General features: G+C 44.2%; 2 protein-coding genes across 2 annotated transcripts in view; both read left to right on the top strand.

Moving 5' to 3' along the window:
• Window positions 1-5,835, top strand: part of UBASH3B (ubiquitin associated and SH3 domain containing B) — a 74,648-nt gene extending 68,813 nt beyond the window's left edge. Inside the window, exon 14 of the mRNA XM_010581427.1 lies at window positions 829-5,835. Within this exon, the coding sequence (XP_010579729.1) occupies window positions 829-966 (138 nt within the window). The 3' untranslated portion in view covers window positions 967-5,835. The remainder of the gene's footprint in view (window positions 1-828) is intronic.
• A 2,194-nt stretch (window positions 5,836-8,029) lies between these two features.
• CRTAM (cytotoxic and regulatory T cell molecule) lies at window positions 8,030-22,493 on the top strand. The gene is made up of 12 exons (XM_010581490.1): window positions 8,030-8,078; window positions 11,395-11,541; window positions 14,279-14,431; window positions 14,646-14,777; window positions 17,846-18,016; window positions 18,759-18,824; window positions 19,061-19,168; window positions 19,928-19,999; window positions 20,505-20,609; window positions 21,017-21,163; window positions 21,546-21,629; window positions 22,363-22,493. Exons 1-12 carry the CDS (start codon window positions 8,030-8,032, stop codon window positions 22,491-22,493), a joined length of 1,365 nt encoding a protein of 454 aa, XP_010579792.1.
• Window positions 22,494-23,828: the final 1,335 nt, after the last annotated feature.

Below are 23,828 nucleotides of genomic sequence, written 5' to 3'. Positions count from 1 at the left end.
GGACGCTTTGTTCCTCTCCTCTGATCGTTCCGCCCATTACTGAGTTTCATCCATTTCAGAAGTCAGGAGAGTAAAGCAGATTGGTTTAAGAGGCTTATCTTAACGTGTCACTTCTGTAACAGATAGCATGGGATCAGACGCCCACCTACAAATGAGCTTGCAGTGACTCTGCTTTAGGCTTTACCCGGGGCCGTACAGAGGCTCCCACAGTGCCCTCCAGTGCCGAAACCACCCTAACCACAGTTAACAGGGCACTTCTGCTCTACAGCACTTCCCCTTCTCACTTCACTCTAAAGAGCTTTTAACCATCAGAGAAAAGGCCTGAAAATTATAACGGGGTCTTCTGCCTTCATTGCTTTACTCCTGCCCTGGCTAAGGAGATGGCATTGTGCACTGCCAGCCTTGCAGACACTCACTGGGATATTCATAGCTGATACTAGATGAGGACACCCGAGCCAGAGTAGCATCCATATTTCTCCTCCACATCTGTGCTGGCCTTCAGGGTTTGGGACCATGTCAGCCAACAGGACATCTTTGGTTTGAACTGGCCCATATTTAAACTACGTTACAAGGATATAATCTGTCTTTCCCAGTGTTTTGCACATACAATGGTGTGTAAAGTCTGGCTGTCACACCTGAGTCCTACAATCATCTGCTGAAAACGGGCTTTGGGGAGAGGCGGAGAGAGAGAAGAGAGTGAAATGCTTTGGTAGCATTTGGTAGCTTTGGTGGTGAAATCCTTTGGTAGGACTCGACCCTTCAGGGAGCTCCCTCCTTGCACAGCTCCATTCCTGCTCATTGCCTTTATTTCCATCTCTCTTCACACAGATTCCATACCTGGGGTTTTGTTCATGCGAAGAACTGGGAGATACAGGCGTTTGGCAGCTTACAGACCCCCCCATCCTCCCTCTCACACACGGACCAACTGGAGGCTTTAACTGGAGAGAAACCTTACTACAAGAATAGGCAAAGCTACATGAGCAAGGAAAACCCATGGCCTTTCTAAGCGTTGGAGAATGTCTCTTCTTTCTTGTGTTTATTGGCAGTGGAAAAATAGTCATAATATGTTCAGTGGGTCACACAAACAGCTGTTCTAGCATATCTCTCACACAGCCAGTCATGCAAAAATTCTCATGTACAACTAGACAAATACAAAAGGGAGTGATCTGAGGGAAAAAATATTAAAATACAGATCGAAGCTCTTGCACAGCAGGAATCTCTGTTTAGTCAGTAGCTCGTATGTTTTCCTACCTTGAATGGAGCTCTGATACAGTAACTTTCACTGCCTTCTGCACCACCTTAGAAACAACTAGCACTGTGTAAAAGTCAAGCATTCAGGATGCTGGGGTTTTTTTCACTACTTTTTTTGCAAAGCATTAGCAGGCTTGTTCAGGACCACGTGTTGAGACCCCCCTCACTCACAACCCCCAAATTCTCAGCACCTTCCATAAAGCGTATCACCACCAGCTGGAAATGAGAGTCCAGCATTGCCTCTGCAGGCAGCATCAGATTATTCCTCTTCTCTATTTGAGCACTGTGTTAGGTGTTGGTGTTGGGCATACCGTGGATGCAAAGATTGATTGACGCCGATCCACGTCAGAAGAAAATTCTGAATTTCACGTCAGTTACAGATGAAGTTTGCACATCAAAAGGCAGCACCGTTGTGAACAAAGACTGGGAGCAGTTTCTTTTAAGTGAAGATGAAATAAGCCTTTTCCAACAAAACCGCAAGGGTTTTGAATTGTGGGGGGGGGGGGGTCCCTTTATTTAGGTTATTGAAATCCACCCTTGTGCACAGACCCAGCCTAAAGTGTTTGTGTCACTTAAATTCCCTTCAGAAGACCTTGGAAAAGGGTTTTCCCTTTTATACTGAGATTTTGTGCCGGTCATTTACACACTGGTGGCTTTCTGTCCCTTGTGAGCTTTCCTGTCAGCCCGGGTGAGATTCTGCAGTAAGCAGCTTTCTTCAGGAGGTAATGACAAAATCAAAAAGACGCTGAAATTCAACCTCCGCTGCATGCTTTGCTTCCTTTTCCTTAATTCCTAAGTGCCATCTGTCATAAAGACAAAGCAGAGCTGAAAAAACAGTACACTTAAATTTAGGAGTGACATGCTTTGGCCTATTAAGATGCTATTTATCCAGTGGGGGAAGGGTTAGGATTTTGAGAGAAGGGGAAGAGAAGGGTTTCCATCCGTAGCTAAAAATCTGACATCACAAGAAGTGTCCTCAGTGCAACAGCCTGCAAGATGCCAATACCAGCCGCTTCACAGCAGAATGCAAAATACACCACAGTGGGTAGTTTACAGTATAAACTGGCTTCAGAGCAGATTTCTTTTAGATTAATATTAGCTTAAGTCATCAGCTTTGGGTCAAAAAGTTCCTGCAGACATTTGGGTCTTATCAGTGTAGGCTCACTTTCAGAAGGTACTTTGAAATGTGCTTAAATGGGATGAAAGAGAATTAGGCATACTCCTTTCTTGGTTTGGGCCGTAAGTCTGCGTATTCCCATAAATAGCATCAAAGGCAAGTTCAGAAGTACCAGGGAAGAAATTCTGGCATCCTAGGTATCCCTCTTCTGTCCAATTTTTCCTCTGCAGAAAGCGTTAGTGTCCTCATTTGAAATGCTTGTATGGCACAGCTGGCCAACTTCGACAAAGGCTTATTATTCATAGCAAGATCAAAGTTTGGTTTGTGTTGGTTTCTTTTAACCTATCAAGCCTTCGGCAGGACAGGTCTCACCTTCAGTAGGATATGACTGAGCTGCGCTTTCAGCAGTCAGAACGAATAAGGAGTGATAAACTGCAATCCCCTCTTCCTAAATGAGGCAAAACACTCAGCAATTGCAATGTAACAAATCTTAAGGGGTTTTAGCTCAGCTTTGCCTCTGGGTTTTAATGAGCTTGGCCAGGGACAGTACACCAGATTCTGTACATATTCTGAGTCAGCAGAGAGCTCATCCTGTGCAATATGTACATTGTCACGATCCATAACAATAGTCCATTATTTATACATTTATGACTATGTAATACACAGTAGGCCATTCATAAGTGCATTATTATACAGGGGATGTATACTGAAAAGTCAGGGAGATAACTTATGACGCGACAGAAGAAACTGCTCCTGTGCAGTTATCCTGTTGTCACTTTAGTTTTTAACTGTAATTTAAACTATTTTTGGCTGTGTACACACATTCTGAAGAGCATTTCTGGCTTGTTTTCCTCCATGCTTACTCACTGCAAATTTGCAAAGAGTTTAAAACTAAATAGATGACAATCACACCAAAACTAATTTGGTTACTGATGCATGTGTAATTCTCCGGACTACTTTTTGTTTCACGCTATGGGCCAGCAAGATGTAATTTGAGGCAACAAATATTGCCTATACAAAACAGTGGAGGCTGCTCCGGTCCTACTGCAGTTAAGCGACGTTACAAGGAGTTTATTTAGACAGAAGCATGAAACAGAGAGAGAACAAAACCTGAATGCACAGTTTGAATATTGTACTAGCTGATCTTTGCATATAGTAAGAAACATAGAAAAGAATGTTCTGTTTGAGAAGGTAGATGTTAAAATACCCTCTTCTTAAAAAAAAAAGTATATTTTTGGATGTTTGGGAAAGTATTTTGACAATTTTAGTCTTATCTCAAATTAGATTTTTCAGGTGTCAAGAATCTCAGAAAGAAAAATCTTATTTTCTTCTAGCATTTTGATTTCTCATAGGGGTTTTGTGTTAAGTAGCCTCATGTTAATAAGGCTTGTTGGGGGGAAAAAAAGAGAAAAAAAAAAAAAGATGTTCCTTTTAAATTTTTTTAATTGACATGTTAAGAATACAAAACAATTGCTGCTTCACTTTCACTTCATTGCTGCTCATTAATGTGTATTTAACGTCACTTCAGTGTTTTGTCCCAGAAGAATGTTAGACTTGATCTATCTAAAGGGCATGCAAGTCTATCCCTTGCCTTCACTGTGAGCTGCATCAGATCCCAAGAGTTTAATTAGGGTATAGGAGGGAAAAAGCAGTTCCCTCTCTTCCCAGTTAAGGAGTAAAGCTGGAAATCTGCCAAGAGTAAGTTGTTCATCCAGTATTTTCACAACTGCAACTGAAGGGTTGGGCTAGAAACATACAAGAATCAAAGCGCAGAATCAAATTCTAGCACAGCAGCAGCCGACGGGATAACACTCGGCACCAGAAGGTCGAAACCAGGGTATTTGAAAAAGTTCACGTTTTGATCAAGAGTTCGCCCTTATCACTGGACTCTCTATCTCCCTCTGCTGAAATGGATGGGAGGGGGCTGCAGCACACCCCAACCCCAAGGCTTGAGCTCTGCCTGGGGATACCTTTCCAGTTTAGTGCAGGTGCCAGGTCTATAGTTTCACGCGTTCCCTTTACATTTAGTGCAGTGGCAGCTACAGCCAAATCCTTAAGCCCTCTGAGCATGGAACCAGGTTCTCCTTGAGTATAAATCGACACTGTATACTCAAATCAACAGAACTTTGCTTGTTTATGCAAACTGAGGATCCAGGCCATAACTTCAGAAAAAAAACGTATTTCCCTTTTCACTCAGACTGAACAGTTTCAGAAAGAAGTCAGCTGATGGTAGGAGCCTGCTTCTCTCCTCTGGTGTTAGCTTCTAGTGTCAATGTTACTATAAAAGTGATAATTTACATCACCAAATAAGTGGTGGTTTACAAGAATTCTGCAGGAATTCTCTTCAGCAAAGGCAACGCCAGCAGTAATTCTGCAAAGCAAAAAGGGTGGAAGGGATGCTAGCGTGCAATTTCCCAGAGTACGATTTTGTATCCGCAGCCCTGAGCCCCCCAGGTAGCAATAGCTCAGGGACGTGGGTACTGTCATCTTTGACCGTGCGCCGACTGCGTCTCTTTGGGGGAAAAAAAGAGCCAGAGGATGGGGAGTGGGTTGCATACAGCACTGTGACAAACTCAGCCTCTCTACTTAGCTCCTGCATACTGCAGGAGGATGTGAGGGGTTGTAAACTTTTCCCTCTGGGTCCTGTGGGTGCTTACAAAGGCCTGATCCAGAGCCCCGGGAAACAAAGAGGAAGATTTCTCATGATTTCCTCAGGCTTGGGATAAATCCACGCAAAGCCTGGTCCTACCACAGGCTGCTCCCCCCCGCCTGCCACTGACTTAATGAGGAATTTGGAGGGCTCGTATCTGTGCGGGGTTGAGCCCTTCCAGTCCTGATTTAAGAAATGCATGCAGAAGTAGGGTGAGATTTCGTGTCTGATTATATTCATGTTCATTTCAAAAAGAGGGATGCTAGATAGTTGAGTTAGGCTGTAGTCGACTAACCCTCATTTAAACCCAGAGCTGGAAATTAGTTTGCGATGCTTCACAACTTAAAATGTATTGAAATTCTGTATGAAAACTATTGTTTAGAAAGGGAGCCTTAATAGGTTTGGTTTGTGGTTTGATATGTTTTGTTTTTAAAAAAGAGCTTAAGCATAGAGGAAGTTATCTGAACTTTAAAAATATACGTGAAATTATGGTGGTAGCAGACATGCTTAAAATGGTGAATGAACGAACAAGAAAAAAAATAATTAAGCAGCAAATGTGATTGGTTGCATACACTCTAAATCGCTACTTCTCACCACTTCCTCAAATACTTGTTCCCTGGGGAATATTCATGAACCATACATGCTACATAACAGACAATACGCAGCCAGTTCCTTTCTATTACTTCCCATGAAAATGTATTTTCTGAAGTTTCTCTCTGTGGACATCTCTTAAAACTTGATGTTATCAACGGATACTTTTTTTTTATTTTTTTCATTTTAAACCTGTTGTATCATTCTGTTTATTATGTTTTTTAGTGTGAGCAGATTGTATTTATTTGAGAAAAATGTTTGCTGTTTAAAAAAAACAATAATTGTATTGCCAAAAATAGCTGTAATTACCTGTGACATCTGTATTTTTTTATTTGGGGGGGGTGGTTTGGTTGTTTTTAAATCTCAGTTTAAAGTGCTAACAACTGTTAAAACAACCACTGCATTTTAATTTGCTTATGACATTAAATGGATTTCTTGGAAGTCAGACAAAAATGTCTCGTAGATGATTTAATAAAGATGCCACGCACCCGCACCTTGCCCTTCCTATTTAAGTTTTCCTCTCAAGCATGTTGGACTTTGCCGGAGTGAATATTCTGACACAGACCTTCAGTGAAGTACCTGATTAGAGGGGCCGGTACATTGCTGGGGTGCACCTGAGCAACGTTTTCAGTGGCTCCAGCAAGATGTAGGTAGGAAAAACACCTGTACTGGGCATATGCCTAGAGAGCAGCTGTACTGGGACCTTGAAATAAAAAGGGAGTCAGGGCTGTTTCTCAGTTTGGGTTGCAATGCTGCCCTCACCGCATCCTATTTTGGGGTGCAAACCTCAGAAGCATCAAGGAGAAAGGGGAATTTGAGCTACGTTTTTCTTCCCTCCACTGAAGATGAAGTTCATTTATTTGACAGCAGATGGCACAAAACCATCTCAAGTCTGGTTTTCCATCTATTGAACAGGGACACAGTTTTCCCACTGGGTCAGAGGCAGGTGGCTTCAGTGTGTCTACAGCTGGATGGCTTTTTTCCCCAGATTTATTTTACTGTCGGGTTTAGGTGTGTGGAACTGGAAGCACAACTTTTAAACCAAAGCAATGCTTACCTTTACAACACATACCTTCTTTCTTGATCTGGATTTTTTAATCCAGCAGTAGTTTTATCAGGCAGTGAGACTCTTTCCTTTCAAACCAACTATCTACATTAAACTTTATGGCCTACAGCTCTGTTTTTCAGTAAAACTAATTCTATTACAATTAACATAAAAGCCATAGCTTTTATCAATCAGACAGACACTAATAGAATGATGTACTTCCATGCACCTGAAAGTTTAATGGAAACAGGTTCCAATAAATTAGAAGTGAAATGCATAATGTATTTATAATTAACCACTTTGTCCAGTTCACTCAAATCCATGTCCTGCAAATGCACAGTTTTTAAACCATATTTCTTACCTATTAAAGTCAGTTCATTTTGACAATATTAGTCATTTGCACTAAACGTTGGGGAGTTGCAGAGAAATGCCAGAAGAGGATGTGCCAAAGCCTTTTTGGAAATCAGCACACGTGGCTACACCACAAAAAGAGGCTCTGCCTACAACAGGCTTGGATAAATCTTGTGATGTTACTAGACATTGCACACAAGGAGACACAAAAAGGTTTGCGATGCTCCAGATAACTCCTGAAATAATCAGACCCTCAAGGGGACACGGGAAACCCAGATTCTGCCACCGGTCCTCTGGGATGTAGTCATCCCTCTGCCCCATGCTTCAGAGAACCTTTCACAACCACCTCACCAATACTCTTCATTCCCCGGAGAGACACAAACCACACACAGCAAATTACCATTCTCTCGTTATTTGTTTTGCCAGGATCCCTGCAAGCAGAGCAAAGCAAACCTCCCGTGCACGTGGCGGTATGCGACGCAGAGTGACCCAAGACTGTTTTTCCAGTGATTTAAACCGCACAGCTGGGTTTTCAAGCAACCTTGCCAGTTCCTGCACTACGGCAGTGTCCGCCAAACAAGCTCTGCCTTCCTGGGTGCCTCCCCACCTTGAGGAATTAAATCCTGCACACAGCGCACCCGTAGCATCCCTGCAGCAGGGCTTACCCCCGGCCCACGTTTCTCTCAACCTTTAGCCTCTTCTCCTCGCCACATACACCTCTCCCCCGCACAGATGCTGAGTGAGAGCGAGCCGGAGGGGGTGCAAGGTGAAATACCCCCAGTCCTGTCACCCACCAGTTTCATTTTAGGGACCTGTGAGGTCACCGATTTCTCAGCGGTCGGAAACATGAGACGGAGCAGGGGAGAAGAGAGTGGAACAGCTGAGAGAAGGAAAGGAGGCAGAGACCCCGGCAGTGATGAAGTCACGGTAAATCTGCTCCCCCCGTGCTGAAAAGGGACCTGCTGCGCAGCGGCCCCGGCAGAGAGAGGAAGCCAGCGCCGTCCGCCTGCACCCACACCGCAACATGACTTTCACCAGGGTGCTACACGTCGCGGCTCTGTTCCTGATGCAAGGTAAGCGATAAGCATCGTCTTAACACGATCTCCCTTTTGCAAGCAGTCCAGCTTGGAGAGCTCCATTTCCAGTTTCAGCATGCCACGCGCAAGGCAGCTTTGCTGTTGTTTTCTTGTTGGCAATGCCACGTTGTCATCCAATTCCCAGAGCACGCTGGTGCTGGATTCCAGCTGACTCCTAAACCCGGCATCGAGGAGACCAATTCACCTCCTAGCAGCTGGTGGCATGCTTGAGATGGCAAAGCATTGGGGAATCTAAAGATTCTCCCTTAAATTTGGATAGCGGATCACTGCTTACTTTCCATGGCTTGGATATCTGTGTATGCCTTTGTTCATGTATTGTGTAAAGAAAGGCTAATATAAGAAGTCAGAATAGTTTAGAAAGCACTTGCAAAGTACTTTGAAAATGAAAAGCACTTTAAATGCTCAATCTCCTTACTCCTACTACTAGAGGATGTAGCTTATACTTACTTTGTTAATCTCCTGTCTTTCATACACAGAAGAGTGTGAGAGATGCATATTTGACCACGTCAAATAGAGAAAGATTTAAGTAAGGAAAGCAGCAAGACAGCTATTTACAGCTCAGGATTCTTGCAGGTTTCACTCCTGACCTTTGCAGGAGGACTGCACGCACGAGCCTGGTGCTGGCCGAAGCAATAGTCCCTCTCCCTTCTCAACAAATGCTGGAGGAGAAACCATAGCAATGCTATTGCTGACACTTTGCTAATGCTCTCACACACAAGGGTATCGTTAACAGAGGCCACGTGAAACCTCGGTGTCTAAACAGCAACAAAGCATTCTGTAATACCATATGCTTAGGATATTTTATTACCATTGATTGTGTTTAACAGAAGCCAGGCCTTAAGGAGCTGTCGGTTACATTCTAGCTGAATCAGCACTTGCAGTGCCCTTTAGACTTGCTCCAAATCAGCAGCTTCCACTCTGAGCACACAATCCCTCTTCCCCCAGTATTGCTACAGACTCCTGCATGCTGAATTTTTACCTGCTGACAACCGCTAGCTGCTCTTGGCCATCAGAATTAATTCAGACTCCCAGTCACAGGTTGGCAGCCACAGGTCAAAAATAACTCATTAAACATGATGTCTCTATAGGCTACAGTTTTAAAGATAACTCTGAAATGATGCATTGAGTGCATATCACCGCAACAAGTTCTCTGTGCACTTTCTGATGGCTAAAATAATAGTAACCAGAGGCACGAACCATTCTGTTCAGTTGCATCCTACAATTTCTAGCAAGAAATGTTTGCCCTTTCTTGCCAAGAAGGTGGATATATCACTGTACTTGATGCCAGACTAATTTTTCCGGGTAGCTGGGGCACCTAGGATCCACACAGTACAAGAATCACAGTCCCCTAGAGCTGGCACGGCAGCATCTCCCATGCCCCAGTGACTGTACTGTGGTGGGCTACAGTGGCTTGAAGACCACAGCCATGTCAAACTGCCCCCCATGCGAGGAAGGAAATTTGACCTGTGAGTCATGGTCTGAATGAAGTCATGGTCTCCCATGGAAGTTACGTCTATGCTCTGTTCTGGGGGCTGCTTTCTTCTCTTTTAGAAAAGCAAGCAACACCCCCACCTTTCCTTGTTCAGTCTTGCTGCTTTCACCTCAAAAGGTGTGACTTGAAAGACCCCACAGTGCTGTTAGCGACAGGAAACCATCGCTACAAAAAAACACAGAAGGGCCCTGTGCAAAACCACAGACAAGGTCCTCTCTGCTACCTTAACAGCATACACCTCCCGACACAGGTCTTCACAAGTGGAACCCCTGCAAGGAGGTTTTCCTTTCCTACCGCTCCTCTGCAAATGACCCCCACGTGGCACAAGCCCTGAAAAACCAGCTGAGACACTAACCCTAGGAAATGGAGGTGGAATCAAGAGGAAATATAAGCCAAAGGCATTGATGTGCCATATGTGATGGTAAATCAGCTACGGCCACTCTAAGTTCAACAGGGCCTCACCGGCGCACGGTGATTCAGTCGAACCCAACCTGTGGTGTCTCCTGGCAGTAAAGGATAGACAGCAGATCTGTATTGCAGAGTTTCTCCTTAGCAAAAGCAGCATACATGATGCTTACAAATTTGGAAGTAAAAATATTGAGATATTACAAGGAAATCTCTTCTACAAGCTTATAGACTCCAAAAATTAGATAGCGAAGAAAGAGAAAAGACCTATGGTGTATTTGCTATTTGTGAAGTCCCAAGCTACAACACTGACCATTTTCCTGGGCCACGTCTGGCCCCCGCAATGTCGGGTGTGCTCAACTCAAGGGTAAGGCATGGCAACAGATCCCCAGGAGAAACTGCTGTCTTACAGGGAGACAAGTCCTTCCTCTGATTTTAGTGGTAAAAAGATCAGGTCCAGCAAGAATGCCCTATGATACTTTCATTTCTGGTATATTTTAAAATGTTTTTAAGAAAATGAAAAGCTTTCCTGAAGCCCAGAAAGATTTGTTTCCCCAAACTGCAGTGCTTATGTATGCAGTAGGAACTTGCAGCAGACAGCTATCTGGAAAATAAAATCAAAACACACAAAACGGGAATGAAAAATAAAACCCTCTTACTGCCTATTTACCTAACTCTGACCCAGGCACTGCTCTTAGTAATTTCTCCAGGACAGGCTTTTTTCTGAGGAAGGCAGTTCATTCCAGGTCATCAAATATTTTCACAAAATGTATTATAGATCTTAGAATGTCTGGAGAGAAAAACACACTTTACTGCCCATCTGTAAAATTAACTGGGAGGAGAGAAAATGAAATTTCATTTTAGTAACCTGTGCCATGCCAGGTTTGTGGATCCTATCTTTGAAAGAAGTTTCAAAGCCAGTTCAAAGCAGTTGCAGCATTACAATTTCTGAATAAAACCCCCTCATTTTTCAGAGGCGCTGATCATTCACTGCTCAGTCATACAGACTTGCAAATCAGGTTCAACAGCTCCAGAATGGAACATGGAATGATGAAAATTAATGTTTGTGCTAACATACAGGGAGAATGTGCATTAAAGGGGTCTGCTATCAATTCTTCGTTGACTCACGTGGAATAATGTTTAATAACTAAACCTGGTTGTGCTAGCAGGTGAAGATCACAAACCTTTGGTACAAGTCTTACCCAGTGACTGTGATGACCTATCTAATGACTGTAATTTATTTATAACGGTGCAATCATATTGGCAAGTTTCCTAATGTAGAAAAACCTTTACGCCTTTGAAAAAAGGAAAGTTGACATATTACTCTGTGTGAAACATCGTCGCTTTATTTCATGTCACATTTTAATACTTGTTTTTTCCCTTTATCTCTGGCAGGGGATTTTCCAGGAGCTGGCAGTGAAACCATAACTCTAAAGGAAGGAGAGGACCTAAATCTCCGCTGCACCCTCAGCAGCGACAACAGTTCAGCCCGGCAGTGGTTTAACCCTCACGGGTTTGCCATTTTTCTAAACACCCACCGGGGTAAGTGTGAAAACTGAATGTAGCACTTTCCACGGGGGGCTGGAGGGTCACTCAGAAGTGTGCTTTCCTGGCTCCCACCCATGGCCAGTCTGACTCACCTGCTCCCCAACTGCTCGAGGTGGTTTTACATTCAGCCCCTTTCTGGCAAGAAGCTGACGAAATGGAAACCTCCACAAGAGTGGTCTGGCACTAGAGCTTTTAGCAATGAACTGTAGTTACCACCAGCACCAAGAGATTAGCACAAAAGCCTACTCTTGCCTTACAAGAGAGACAGGAGTGGACATGCCTGAAAGCCCTGGGTACTCTTCCTCTCATCGGCAAATTCGATGTGCATCAAGAGGAAATTTTTAGAAAACAAGCAGTGATTTCCAATATGTGCTGACAAAACCGAAGTTACAATTATTGTGTTCCTTTCCACTCCCTACAACTCATGTCTCTCTGTCCTTATCTCTCCTCCTGTTGGCCTAAATTCGACAGCTCTACAAGATAAGGACTGCCTTGGTCTTCCCCATTTGTACAGTACCTAGTCAGCACCTCTGCTTGCTAAAGCCTTTAGGCTTTAATGATAATAATGACTGGGATTTAGCCAAATGACATTGGGTACCCAGCTCCCATTGAAACTGCCCAGGAACTGAGCGTCCTCTTCGGTTGCTCTGGGAAGCCCAGGCACCAGGTCTTGCCACCTGCATCAAACCAGGCTACTAATATTTCCTGCAAGTATTGCCAATATTTCTAAATGGAAAACGTAATGAGTAACTGTTGCTCCTATTTACTCAGTTACAAGAGCAAGTGGGATGAGTGTTCATTAGCAATTTTAAATGACTCACACATGTATGTATTTTCTTGTGGAATCCAGGATCCCAAGTTCAGTACTCTCAGTATAATGCATATGAACCATTAGAATCAAATGGGATCAAAAAAACCTCAGTGCTGAGCCACTGACAGCTAATCAATACGGGAAACAGGGCTACTGCAACCTGCCCTGTGCTGCTTTGACATCCAGGCTTCCAAAAACCACAGCAGGCTATGGCAGGAGTTCCCCTCTCCTGTTGTAGTCTATTAGTCCAATCATGCACCCAAGAACTGCAAGACCTAGGAGGAAATCGCCTCTCCATCAGTTATCTCTATTTTTTACATATATGTATGTTCTCAGTATTTTACCCTGTAGAGGTAGGCAAGAGCAGCAATAATTCCTTCATTCATGCAAGTTCTCTATGGCCCTAGCTACAGCCACAAACACTCTCTTTCTATGCAAACAATTTTGGACTGAGACACTTTATTCTGCCCATGTCCAGTTTTAAACATCTCCACCTTTTAACGGCTCTAGCCTTTTTGATGCTTCAAGTTTTGCTGAGTTGACACAGCAATTTAATAAGGTTAGGGAAAGAACATATCCACTAGTCTCTATAGGAGCAGACCCTAACCCGAGTGAACAAAACGGTATCTGTCTTAAATCACCTGAGGATTCAACCCATAGTTTCCATATCCCACAATTCCCCCTTCAGTAAGACGCGTGATATAACACCCACAAGGACTAGAATTTGCAAAGTATTTGGATCCTTGATAAGTCAGACACACTGAATATTTTCCTTCTGCAATACAAAAGAAAACAGTCCTCATTTAGGGAGAAACCAAACTTTACAGCGCCAATGGACATTTTCATTTATTCTGAATCACCACTGTGAATCTCAGTCACATTGCTTCTCCAGTAAACCACTTCATGAATCAGTTCCCTCCAGTCTCATAGCTAAAAATATGACAAGCTAGCTACAAGTCTTACATCATGGTGTTTTAAAGATCCTTTAATAATTAATCACTTCATAAATTATAGTACTGCTGTGATTTTCTCCCAATTCTGTATTTCAACAAGACCTAAGCTAAAAAAATTAAAAATAAAAAGATAGGTTTTGAGGTCTTTTTCTCCCTAATGACTGGTAGACAGCCCCAGTTTCAGTTCAATTTAAGGGCAGAAAGTTACACTTTCTATCCTGCGATTGTGGGAAAAGTCCATGTGACTTGCTGGTCTGATCCCAAGGACTCCCATGAGTCATCCAGCAGGAGGAATGAAGCAAAGACTAGAAAGTTGAGAAAGAGAGAAAGGGAACTGTACAGCAGAGTACAGATATCCTAGGAGATGGTCTCATTAAAATCAAAGTAATTAGACAAGGGTAGGAGAAGCAAAACAGGCAAACAATAAGCAGTTAATAAAGAGGTGTGTGCTGACCATAGTGTTCATTTATATATCAAAAAAAACCACCCAAAGAGGGGAAGTGATTTTTTCAAAGCCAAACAAAGGCCTGGGGAATGGGGAAGAGAAAGGTCCTCAGTTTGTGAATCTATGCTGTATATTCAAAGATCATACTACTTTTCTGACCATATATCATGTCCTCACACCCCAATGTTTGCTTGTATTAATCCATCTAGGCACTTAAAGAACCCAAATTGCTACAATAGCTGGGAATACAGGAACAAGACCCCCTGAAAATAAAAGCAAGAAAAAACATGTCATTTTGCCTGCTGACAGCACACATCTCCCCTTCTTCAATTTACTACTGCGTCTGTACTAGCGCAGCACCAGCTAGGAATGTTTTATGCTAGAACTGCTCCCTTACATCAAGTGCTGATGAATTAGAAAAATATAATAAAGAAAATGATCCTCACTCATTACTGCTTTGATTATCTGTCTTCCTCTTATGTACCAACACGCATAGCATGCTGGGTTTTCTTTTCCTTACAGCTTTAAGAGATCAGAGGTACAAACTTATCCGTTATTCAAAGGATGAATTATCCATCCAACTGTCTAACGTAACAGTGCACGATGAAGGCGTATATAAATGCTTCTACTACAGCACCCCGTTCAAAAGCAAGGACGAGGCTGTCAAGGTATTAGGTAAGTTCCTTCACCTGCTTTGTTCCAGAGGAGCAGAACAACAAAGCGAGCTCCTCAACTGCAGACCTGCGTTTCTGCCTGCAGTTGTATGGTGCTTAACACAACATAAGCCTCGTCTTAGCTCAGTCCCCCCCAAATAATGCTATGTATGCAACCATTCATAAAACTGAGTAGAAAGATGTACTATAACTGATTCTAAATCTTACTGCTGCAGCTACTCCTTCTAATCCAGTACTGGAAGTATCCCAAGACACAGAAAGGAACATCACACTGTCTTGCTATACCCAAGGATCTAAACCACAGCCCCAGATTACCTGGCTGTTGGACAATGGGATAGAGCTCCCTGGTAAGTGTTAAAGGACCAGGGATTGATTACTAACAATTTCTTCTTATCAGCCTTGGGCGCATGTAAAAATAATGGAGGATGAAACACCTTCTGCAACACATCAGCTGGGGCTACCACTCATCCTCCACTCATTTAGTACAACTTGGACCCCATGGTGCAGGTTTGGAGAAAAATCAGCACTAAATTCCAGTATTTGTGCAAGGGAGAGGGCTCATTTGCTTTGCTCACATTCAGGGCAGACCACCACCACTTGGCACCAAAATCCCTTGAGAGTCTGCAGGGAAATTCCGCTGAAATAAAATGAAACCAAAACTGTGGAGGCACAATTTTCAAAGCCCCAGTATAAAGTCTGTTAACAAATCCATTATCACTATTTCCATATTGTAAATAGTAGACAGATTTTCCTCAGCTTTGCTGAGCAGCTCACAGGCACACCAGCAGCATTTCTCTCTCATTAATGTGTTCAGAGCCAGGCAGCTCACTAGCAGGAGCAAGAAGAGAGCTCAGGAAACTCAGCCCACACCACCCTGCAACGCTCCCAGCAGTGAGAGGTCTGCACGCATCTGGGTGGACACAAGCGAGGAGGAACAGAGCCACCACATAGCTCGATTTAATTTGTGTATGATATAAACAGCTGCTTTTGAAGGCCATGTTCTAATAATAACTACCTTACTAGCTGTAACTGTAGCACAGTGGAAAGGAAATGCACATCTGTATCACAGTGTGAGGAAAATACCCATAGATGAAAATGCATTTTCCTTCACGTATCAACAAGCTCTTATTTGTATTTTGCATCATCAAGCAACATATTCAAAGCTTAGACTAATCTTCCTCCCCCCAGCCCCAAGATGGCTTTTTTAACTAAGAGCTCTAGAAAAAAAGAGAGAAGTGTGCTGGCCTCAATATAGCTAGAACTCAAGACTAAAGAAAAATATCCAGGCTGCCAGATACACAGGGATTAATGCATCAGCATAAAGCCCTATGCTTAAAGGAGTTGCACTCAGGGGAAGCAGCATAGCTGGCAAGTGAGGGACATGAAAGCCAGGGCAGGGAGCTATCTGCAATTGCAGGGGGAAAGGTGCTCTGGAGCAGCGCATAGGTCTTGGAAAAGCAGGTTCTAAAATCCTGCATGTGTTTGGGAAGAGCTGGACTCTGTGTGTGACTATAAGGGCTTTGGAGAATACCAGCTGTGAAGGTTATGAAGAGCTCAGGGAAGCAGTATGTCACCTCTACGTTTTTATATACATTTTTCCCAGTGTTCTTCTAAAACAAGGGGTTTCCTTAAACTTGAAACAACCTCTTTTCTGGCCTGATAAAGGACATCATTTGTAACATCACAACACGCAACTCAGACACTAAACACCTCCCACGACACATAAAGCCAACCATGCATTTCTCCACTTGTCTTAGCAAAAACCTATACTTAACCTTGATCTCCTCCTTACCTCTGTAGCATTAACCCCGTCAGCCCTTAGAGCAAGCCATCCCAGGAAGAACTACCTAACCTTCCACCTCCCGCCCCACAGGCACCTGGAATGTAATTAAGCAGTGCAGGGCCTGTGCGGTGTCTGGGTGGTTGATTTCATCTGTGGCTGGTTTTCAGAGAAAGGAATATTTGCATGAAGAGGTGCTGATTTCACCATGCGGCCTGCTTGTGGCCGACGCGAATTAGAGAAAGGAAAAAATAACTGCCCTAATTCACTGTTTCTCAAACTTTCTGCATGTGTCTTTCCTTTTTTTTGTGGATGACAGTCTTTGAGGAACACTCCTTCCTCCCCCTTCCATTCTCAGCTTTAATCACTTACTGCAAATATTTATACTAATCAGAAAATAGCTAATACATCTTAATTACTGGCAACACCTCAGTTCCACCAGGGCTCAGCAGGAGCGAACCAGTTGTAATTACTGAGCTGTTGCTGACAAAGATTATTTCCTTCCTAGCAAAAACACTCCGAAATCCTTTTGAGCTCTTACATGACCCTGCTGGGGATGGAAAAGAGGGTTGAGAAATACTGGTCTATATGATACAGCAAGTTATCTGTAAAGGCTAATTTGGAAACAAGGAATTTCCTTCCTTTAAGACATAAGGGTGTTACCAAGGGTAACAGATCAAGAGAAAGCATCAGTTTGCTTCCAGAGAACCTCTACATTATACACAAACAGTAGAAATTATTGTGTCCCCAATGGCATTTAAAGTAAACATCTGAAAAAACTTTCCTCTCCACCAGAGCTATTCAAACATGTCTCTTTGTGTCACATGAAATACATCTTTATTTTTCCGTATCATATAAATGAGTAGAAGTCAGTATTACCTGGAGGACTAGGAACTACATCAGACAAGTTACATGGCTCTCTCTAATTCATTATGGCAAGGCAATTAATCTTTGTGTTTAACTTTGCCCAGCTGCAAAAGGGGAAGAGTCAAACCTGCACTATACGGATGATGGAGGACTTGCACAAGATTTCATAGAGTTATATACGTGTTTATTTATTACAATCTAAACATTGCACATCCATATTTATTTTATTTTATTGCACAACTTCTTTTTATGTTTGGGGTAACAAATCCACAGCTATTAAGACACAAATTCAATGCCCTTGAATATCACATAGCAGAATCAGAACTTTTCTAGATCTCAATCGTGCTGCAAAACAGCAGGTCCTTGCCTTGAGGCTCCCCACTGCGGGCCATGCGTGGCTGTGGCACACAGCAAAGCAATTTATTCTGTTCAGTAAGGAGCAAAAGTGCTGGTGGGCGTTTGGACGTTTCACTGCGGTCCTGCAGGGTGCTGTCGGGGAATTTCCCCACATGTGTCATGAAACTGAGCAGAGGCTGTGGGTTGAGCGCAGGAGGTGCAGCAAGGTTTGCACTTAACTGCCAAGGAAGAAAACATGACCTTGCTGCCTTTGGGCTCCCATGTAATCCATTTACACAATGAACCACTTGTGCACAGTAATCAGGTGCTGCTTTAGCAGAGCAAAGTAATGCAGATTGTGCCTGGAAGGTTTTTCATTAAATTGCTCTTGACTAGAAAGCACTTAAACGTTTTCTTCCAATGGGTGTATAGGTGACACTAAGCACAAGTTAGAAGCTGATGGGAAGAAATGGACCACAACCAGCACGCTGACAGTCCTCGCCTATGGGCCCAATTCAACAGCCAGCTGCATCGTTCACCACCAAGCACTAAGGGAAGAGAAGCTGATGGCATCTTTCCGGTTTGAGGACCTCCCTAGGACAGGTATCACAGGCTCCCTCAGCAGATTTTTACCACTCTGAAGTGGCGAAAGTTATGCAGATACATACGCAAAGCTGAAGACTATAGCCTACTGCCCCATGTGTGGGATCTATTTTTAAATGAGAGGGCTACCTGGGGCAAAGACCAACTCCAAACTAAGATTTTGGGGCTTCTTCCTGCTTCTTAACTACCTTAAAATTCATTAAACATTAAGCCACAGCAGCCCAGGCAGGTCAGTTCTCCAATGCTGCTGCTAGGATTCAGGTGATGTTTGTCGTAAAGTTTTAAAGATAACTCAAAGTTTATGTTCTCAAAAAGCTGTGAGCTTCCCGTATCTCCTGCATATTAGACACATGCACCTGGAAAGCGAGCAGGGTGTAAATATTGTAAATTAACACTGAAGCTGCTTGCCCAATAATTCTCAGTTTGCCTTCTGCCTATTTACTCATCTTTGGGATGGATCTAATTATTCTTACTTCATTCTTCCTTATATTGCTTGATTCAACAAATGCTTACGAAGTGCTCTGAAAGTTGTACTGTTGTCGGGTTTTTTCAGCGACAAAACCAAATCCTGCACCAGCTTCGCATGTCTCTCAGAATGAGCAATCTGCAGGTAGGCATTAATTGCTTGGCCTCTTTTTAATTAATGCACAGGTGAGATAAATATGGCATCTATTCCCAGTTGCCATCAGCACTGAGGGACATTTTGCACAGCCTTCAGAACCACTTTGGTTTTTTTCCCCAGTGACCGCAGCAGTGTCAGACCTGAACAGCAGCACGGCCTCCGCTCCAAGCTACCCACAGCATACCAGTAAGTGTTTCACTTTCATTTTTTAATTCATTTCTTAGCGGTAAATATATTCAGAGGACAGGGAAGCTGAAGGTGGGAGGGTAGGACTCTAAGTACAACCTCTGATCAGATAGAGCACCCAAACAGTCAGGAGCATGGCATGTCCAGGGCAGGTTTCATTTTTCAAGGATCAGTTCAACGGCAAAGTGTGTCTTCTGATTTTTATCTTGTGTTTGGGGGGTGGTGGGTGCCTTTAGGATCCAAAAAAACAACCATCCCTTCTGCACTACCAGAGGATCCAGCAGTTACCAGCTCAGCGCCAACACCAACCCAGCAAAACCTCCAACCAGACACCGCATCTACTTGTAAGTTTGGTCTTAGTCACACGCATTTAACAAAACCAGGACAGAAATGCTACTGAGAACAGCGTTACCTTCCACGTTACAAACAAGCATGTGCCATAAAACCCCCAGCACTTCCTGCTTGTGCGGGGAGCCCTCAGTTTTACAGCCATGAAAGCAGGCAAAGCCTCTCTGGCTCGCTGCAGAAGAACATGAGCATCAGCAGGAGCAGCAGCAGCAGCTCTGGCAGCAGGTGAGCCCAGGCTGGGACCTCTCCAGCCGGTTGCAGTAGGTGGCACTGTGCAACAAGGCTTACCTGGGCATGCAGCAGGCTGCAGGCTCCAGCGGCTGAAGGCAGGAGGTGTTTCCAGCTGAAGAATTGAGAGCTCCACTGCCCAAATCGGTTGGCCAAAACCGACCAAGGTGGGCGCAGGCATGACAGGCCCTGCAGTGAAAAAAAAACCAGTCAGCTGGTTTAGAAATACATGAAGTCTTTGCTTATATCTGTTTAAAAGCGCTACATCGATGATGACAAACGTCACAGAACGGCTACATCCCGATAAACGATTCCTATGTACGCTGATAAACGTACATGGAGAGGGAGCCTGAACCTTTTAACAGGACTTTCACCAGGTGTGCTTACATACCTGATAAGGAAGGACATCTCTTATGAATGTAAAGTTTCGGTAGCCACAGCATGCGTTATCATTTTGGTTTTACAAATCAAAGGAGATATTGTCTGTGTGCATAAGAAAGCCAGAGCTCACCTCTCTGTTTGTGCAGGGTCCAAAGTAACGTCAGCTGCAGCAGGAAAGGAAGAATTGGCTGGTTCACCAAGTTATCGTGTCCCCAACGGTACGACCTTACATCATCAGACATGGGTGGCGGTGGCAAAGGACAGGGATTCTCACAATGGGTGACTGCACAATGTGAGCTATGAAGACAGTAAAAGAGTAGTCAGGGATATGAATACCAAAAAAAAATACCTGCTTTAAGGAAAAGGATACATGCTCATTCCTGGGTTTGCAAGCAAGAGAAGCAAATTGATGGGCAGGGAAAGCCCCAAAATGACCAAAGAGTCAAAGCTCAGCTTTGTTTTAATTTGGCTGTAAAGGGGAACCATTGAGTTCAAGAATGTGTATGAGATTCTCAGGATTTTCTGTTCATAAAGCTTAGGTGGTCTAGATTAAAACAAAATACAGTGTTAAGGAAGTGAGCACAGAGCTTTAACTCAAGGGCTCTAGAAGTCCCTTTCCATTGCAGTACCAGGTGCCCTGGACTTCAAAGCTGCTGGGAAAATATGCATTTCTTAAGTATCCCTTTGCCCTTCAGAGAAATACTGTTCTTTCCATTCCTCCAGGGACTGAAACAGCATTCAATGGCAATGTCACAGAAGAGGAACTTTCCAGGACAGAAGCCTCACTACCAAGTGAAAACGTAACTGTGATTTCCATCATCACCTTCGGTACGAACTCTTTAATGACAGCTTCCAAACACGCAACGAGCTTTCTTACACCAAGCTGGTTCTCTCTGATCGTGTATCCACCTTCAAACCTTTTGTCAGTACACTAGGGTAATGCTGGCTTCCAATCTTGGGGAGGGACCACAGAAACACAACCATTTTTATCATCTAGAAAATTTTAAATTTTACTGTTTGTTGTGCCAGAGCACGAGTCCACTGATTTCAATCAGTTTTTCTTGTTCATACAAGAAGAAAAAATTTGACCTCGCATCCTAAACTTAAGTCCAATAAAGTGACTTCTGGTCTCCCACCATGTTCATCTGGCCTTGTCCAGGATATATCATTCTTAATTACCAGAGACGCACGGGAAGCTATTTAACAACACAAACATACACCTGCCTCTTTTACAGAGCAAGATCTGAAATCTGAAGGCATCAAAAAGAAGCAGAATAATCTCTTGCTGCCAATCCTGGTGGCTGCTCTGATTTTCGTGCTGCTCATCATTGTCCTGCTTTTTATGAGGAAGCTGAAAAAAGCTCATGGAGCGTGGAAGAGAGGTGGGTGATGGCCCTGTCAGAGCAACTGCTGATGCTGCTTTATTCAGAGGGGCTGGAGAGCTGAGGAGCCTGTTAAGTGGAGACAAGACACCATTCCTCCAGCCACCAATAAAACATCCTTCTCCCATAGATAGCGACTGTGACTTGTTCCAAACAACTGTTGAAGAGTCCCTGTAACTGACGGCCTTGGGCCATGCTTCAGCTGACACGAGGTGCCATGAAAGCCAAAGAAATTGTTGTCCTAGGCATCTCTCTCAGATGATCAGGATGATTGGATCCCCATTTTATAACTAGTCTCTCAGGATTTTTTTGCTCAAGGCAGAGAGTGAGAAAGAGTCATGGAAAAATCTCACCATCTTAATTACATTTGTTTTCTGCACAGAAAATGATGTTTCAGAGCAGACACTGGAGAGTTATAAATCCAAATCTAATGAAGACAGTCCGGGCCATATGAAGAATGGAAACGGTAAAAAGCTTTAACCAACATAAACTAAGTAGAGCATTGCTACTGACCACAGCCAGAGCAGATTGCAGTCAATCTTGCTATACAGAAATATTTGCAAATTGCATGTTTTAAACCTGAATATTCTGAACCCAACCCTTTCATACCTGGAGGTCCACCACAGAGATTATAGCTTCAGCAAGAGTGATGCAGAACCGTACAAAATGAAAATCATTGCTTTTTAATTTCTAGGTTAGACTGGACAATCACAATGCGTTTATCTAGTTTCTAAATATAATCTACTGAAACACTATTAAAAATAATATGCGTGGTATGTACCAGGAGTACTGCTATTGTTAAACTGTCCTCAATGGCTCTTACGTGATTTCACCACCAACAAAACATTAGTGCTTCATCAGTCCTGTCCCCAGCCAGTGACTACAGACCGAGGCAGGTTTGTCAGCCTCCTCAGCTGGGGTATTTCTGCTCCACACTTGGACTTTTTTCTAAACAAAGGCAGCTTTCACAGGTGAATAAGCCCACATAGCAAAAATGGGGGAACTTTGCCAACATTTTTCAACACGAGTTTATTGCAGCACCTAAACTGCATTAAAAGAGAAAGTGGCTTGTAATTATTGTCAAAATATTTTCCAAACTTTCCTTCTTTTTCAAATATTTTAAAATAAATATTTAAATCATGCAGGTACACACACACCCCCTTTACAAAATCAGTAATAAATGTCTGTTTATCTTTCAGTTGTCAGTCAGAAGTCCAACACGCAATACGTAACAGAAGGATATACGGAAACAACGCAGAAGACTCCAGCAGACAAAAACATTGCAATAAGTGAGAAACTGTTTGGATGTGGAAAGGAAACAGATGTATAGCAACGGTAAATCTATACAATGTGCAGAAAGGCCACTGTTTCCTGATACTTATATTACAGCGTTCAGATATCAGTATGATTCCAAGGAGCAGAAGTACAAGCAGCTACCCTTAATCCAAAAGCCAATTCTGCTTTTCTTTAAACAGTGGGACAGGTAGATGGGACCGGTGCTCCCAGAAACCTATTAGCAATGAAGAGACTGATCTACCTGAAATCCTCAGAGGATTTAATTAACCACTGCCAGAGACAGAGCTCATCGATCCCACCTCAGGTGCTATCAGCGACTAGGGTCCCGGCAAGGGAACACGCAGGCTATGAAGATATTCACGCCATGCTTCGGCCACCTCCTCCTCAAGCACGGGACCGCGGAGGAAACCCTGGGAGCTGCAAACCAACCGGGACTTGTATTATCTTATTCTGACCCCAAACCTGGGCATCCAGCTGCATTTCACCAAGCAGGAAAGCATCCTGATGTCCAAAGTGTTAGAAAGAAAGAAGGCTGTTCCCCCCTCGCTGGGACTTCTGCCTCGGTTTGTCACCTCGACCGTGACATGACGGCTCTCTCGGACTGCATCCGCACCGGTCTGCCGGCGGCTCTGAAACCCAAACGTGCCGAAAATGTGGAAGTCCTGTCAGCTAAGGGGCTGGCACACGCGGAGGGGATGCGTGATGTTACCCACGGGACCCCCCAAGCCAGCAGGCAAAGCGAGGAGGATGGCCAAGACTTCCCACCTGCAGGGCCCCGGCCCGCCATCACCGGGACCCGCTTCTGCTGAGGGAAAACCCCACTGAATTCCTAAAATAAAGGCCGTTTACGTTACAACAGAAAGCCGTACTTGTTTTCCTCACTAGATGATCATTATTTCTCACTAGAAGTTAAGGGAAAAAATGCAGAAAACCGTTTCTGAACACCGCTAGAAAGAAATAGTTCCATTTTGAGGCGGAAAGTGGCTTCGCCCTGCAGCCCCTCGCCCAGCCCGGGCGCTACCACGCTCCCCGCGGAGGGGGGGGCGGGAGAGGAGGCGGACACGCTGCCCTCCCCCCCCGCCACCCTCGCGCCTTGGTAGGTGCGGCGCGGCGTCCGCCAGTGCCGCCATGGCGACGGCGGGCCGGCGGGTCGGGGCTGGGGCTGAGGCTGAGGCCTTGGGGCAGAGCTGAGGCCTGTGAGGGTGAGAGGGGGCCTGTGAGGGGGGTTGGGGGCGAGGGGAGGCTTCGGGGTGGGGTGGGGGACACGCACGCCTGGCCTGGCTTTTCCCAGGGGGGCTGAAGGCCTGCCTTCAGGCCGGAGAGAGGCTCCTGGGACAGGAGTTAGGGGCAAGGCCTCGCCTCCCTCGGT

This window comes from Haliaeetus leucocephalus, unplaced genomic scaffold, assembly GCF_000737465.1.
Source record: "Haliaeetus leucocephalus isolate CR32 unplaced genomic scaffold, Haliaeetus_leucocephalus-4.0 Scaffold773, whole genome shotgun sequence".
In the NCBI taxonomy this organism is placed as follows: domain Eukaryota; kingdom Metazoa; phylum Chordata; class Aves; order Accipitriformes; family Accipitridae; genus Haliaeetus; species Haliaeetus leucocephalus.
This window is presented reverse-complemented; position numbering and strand designations above follow the sequence as displayed.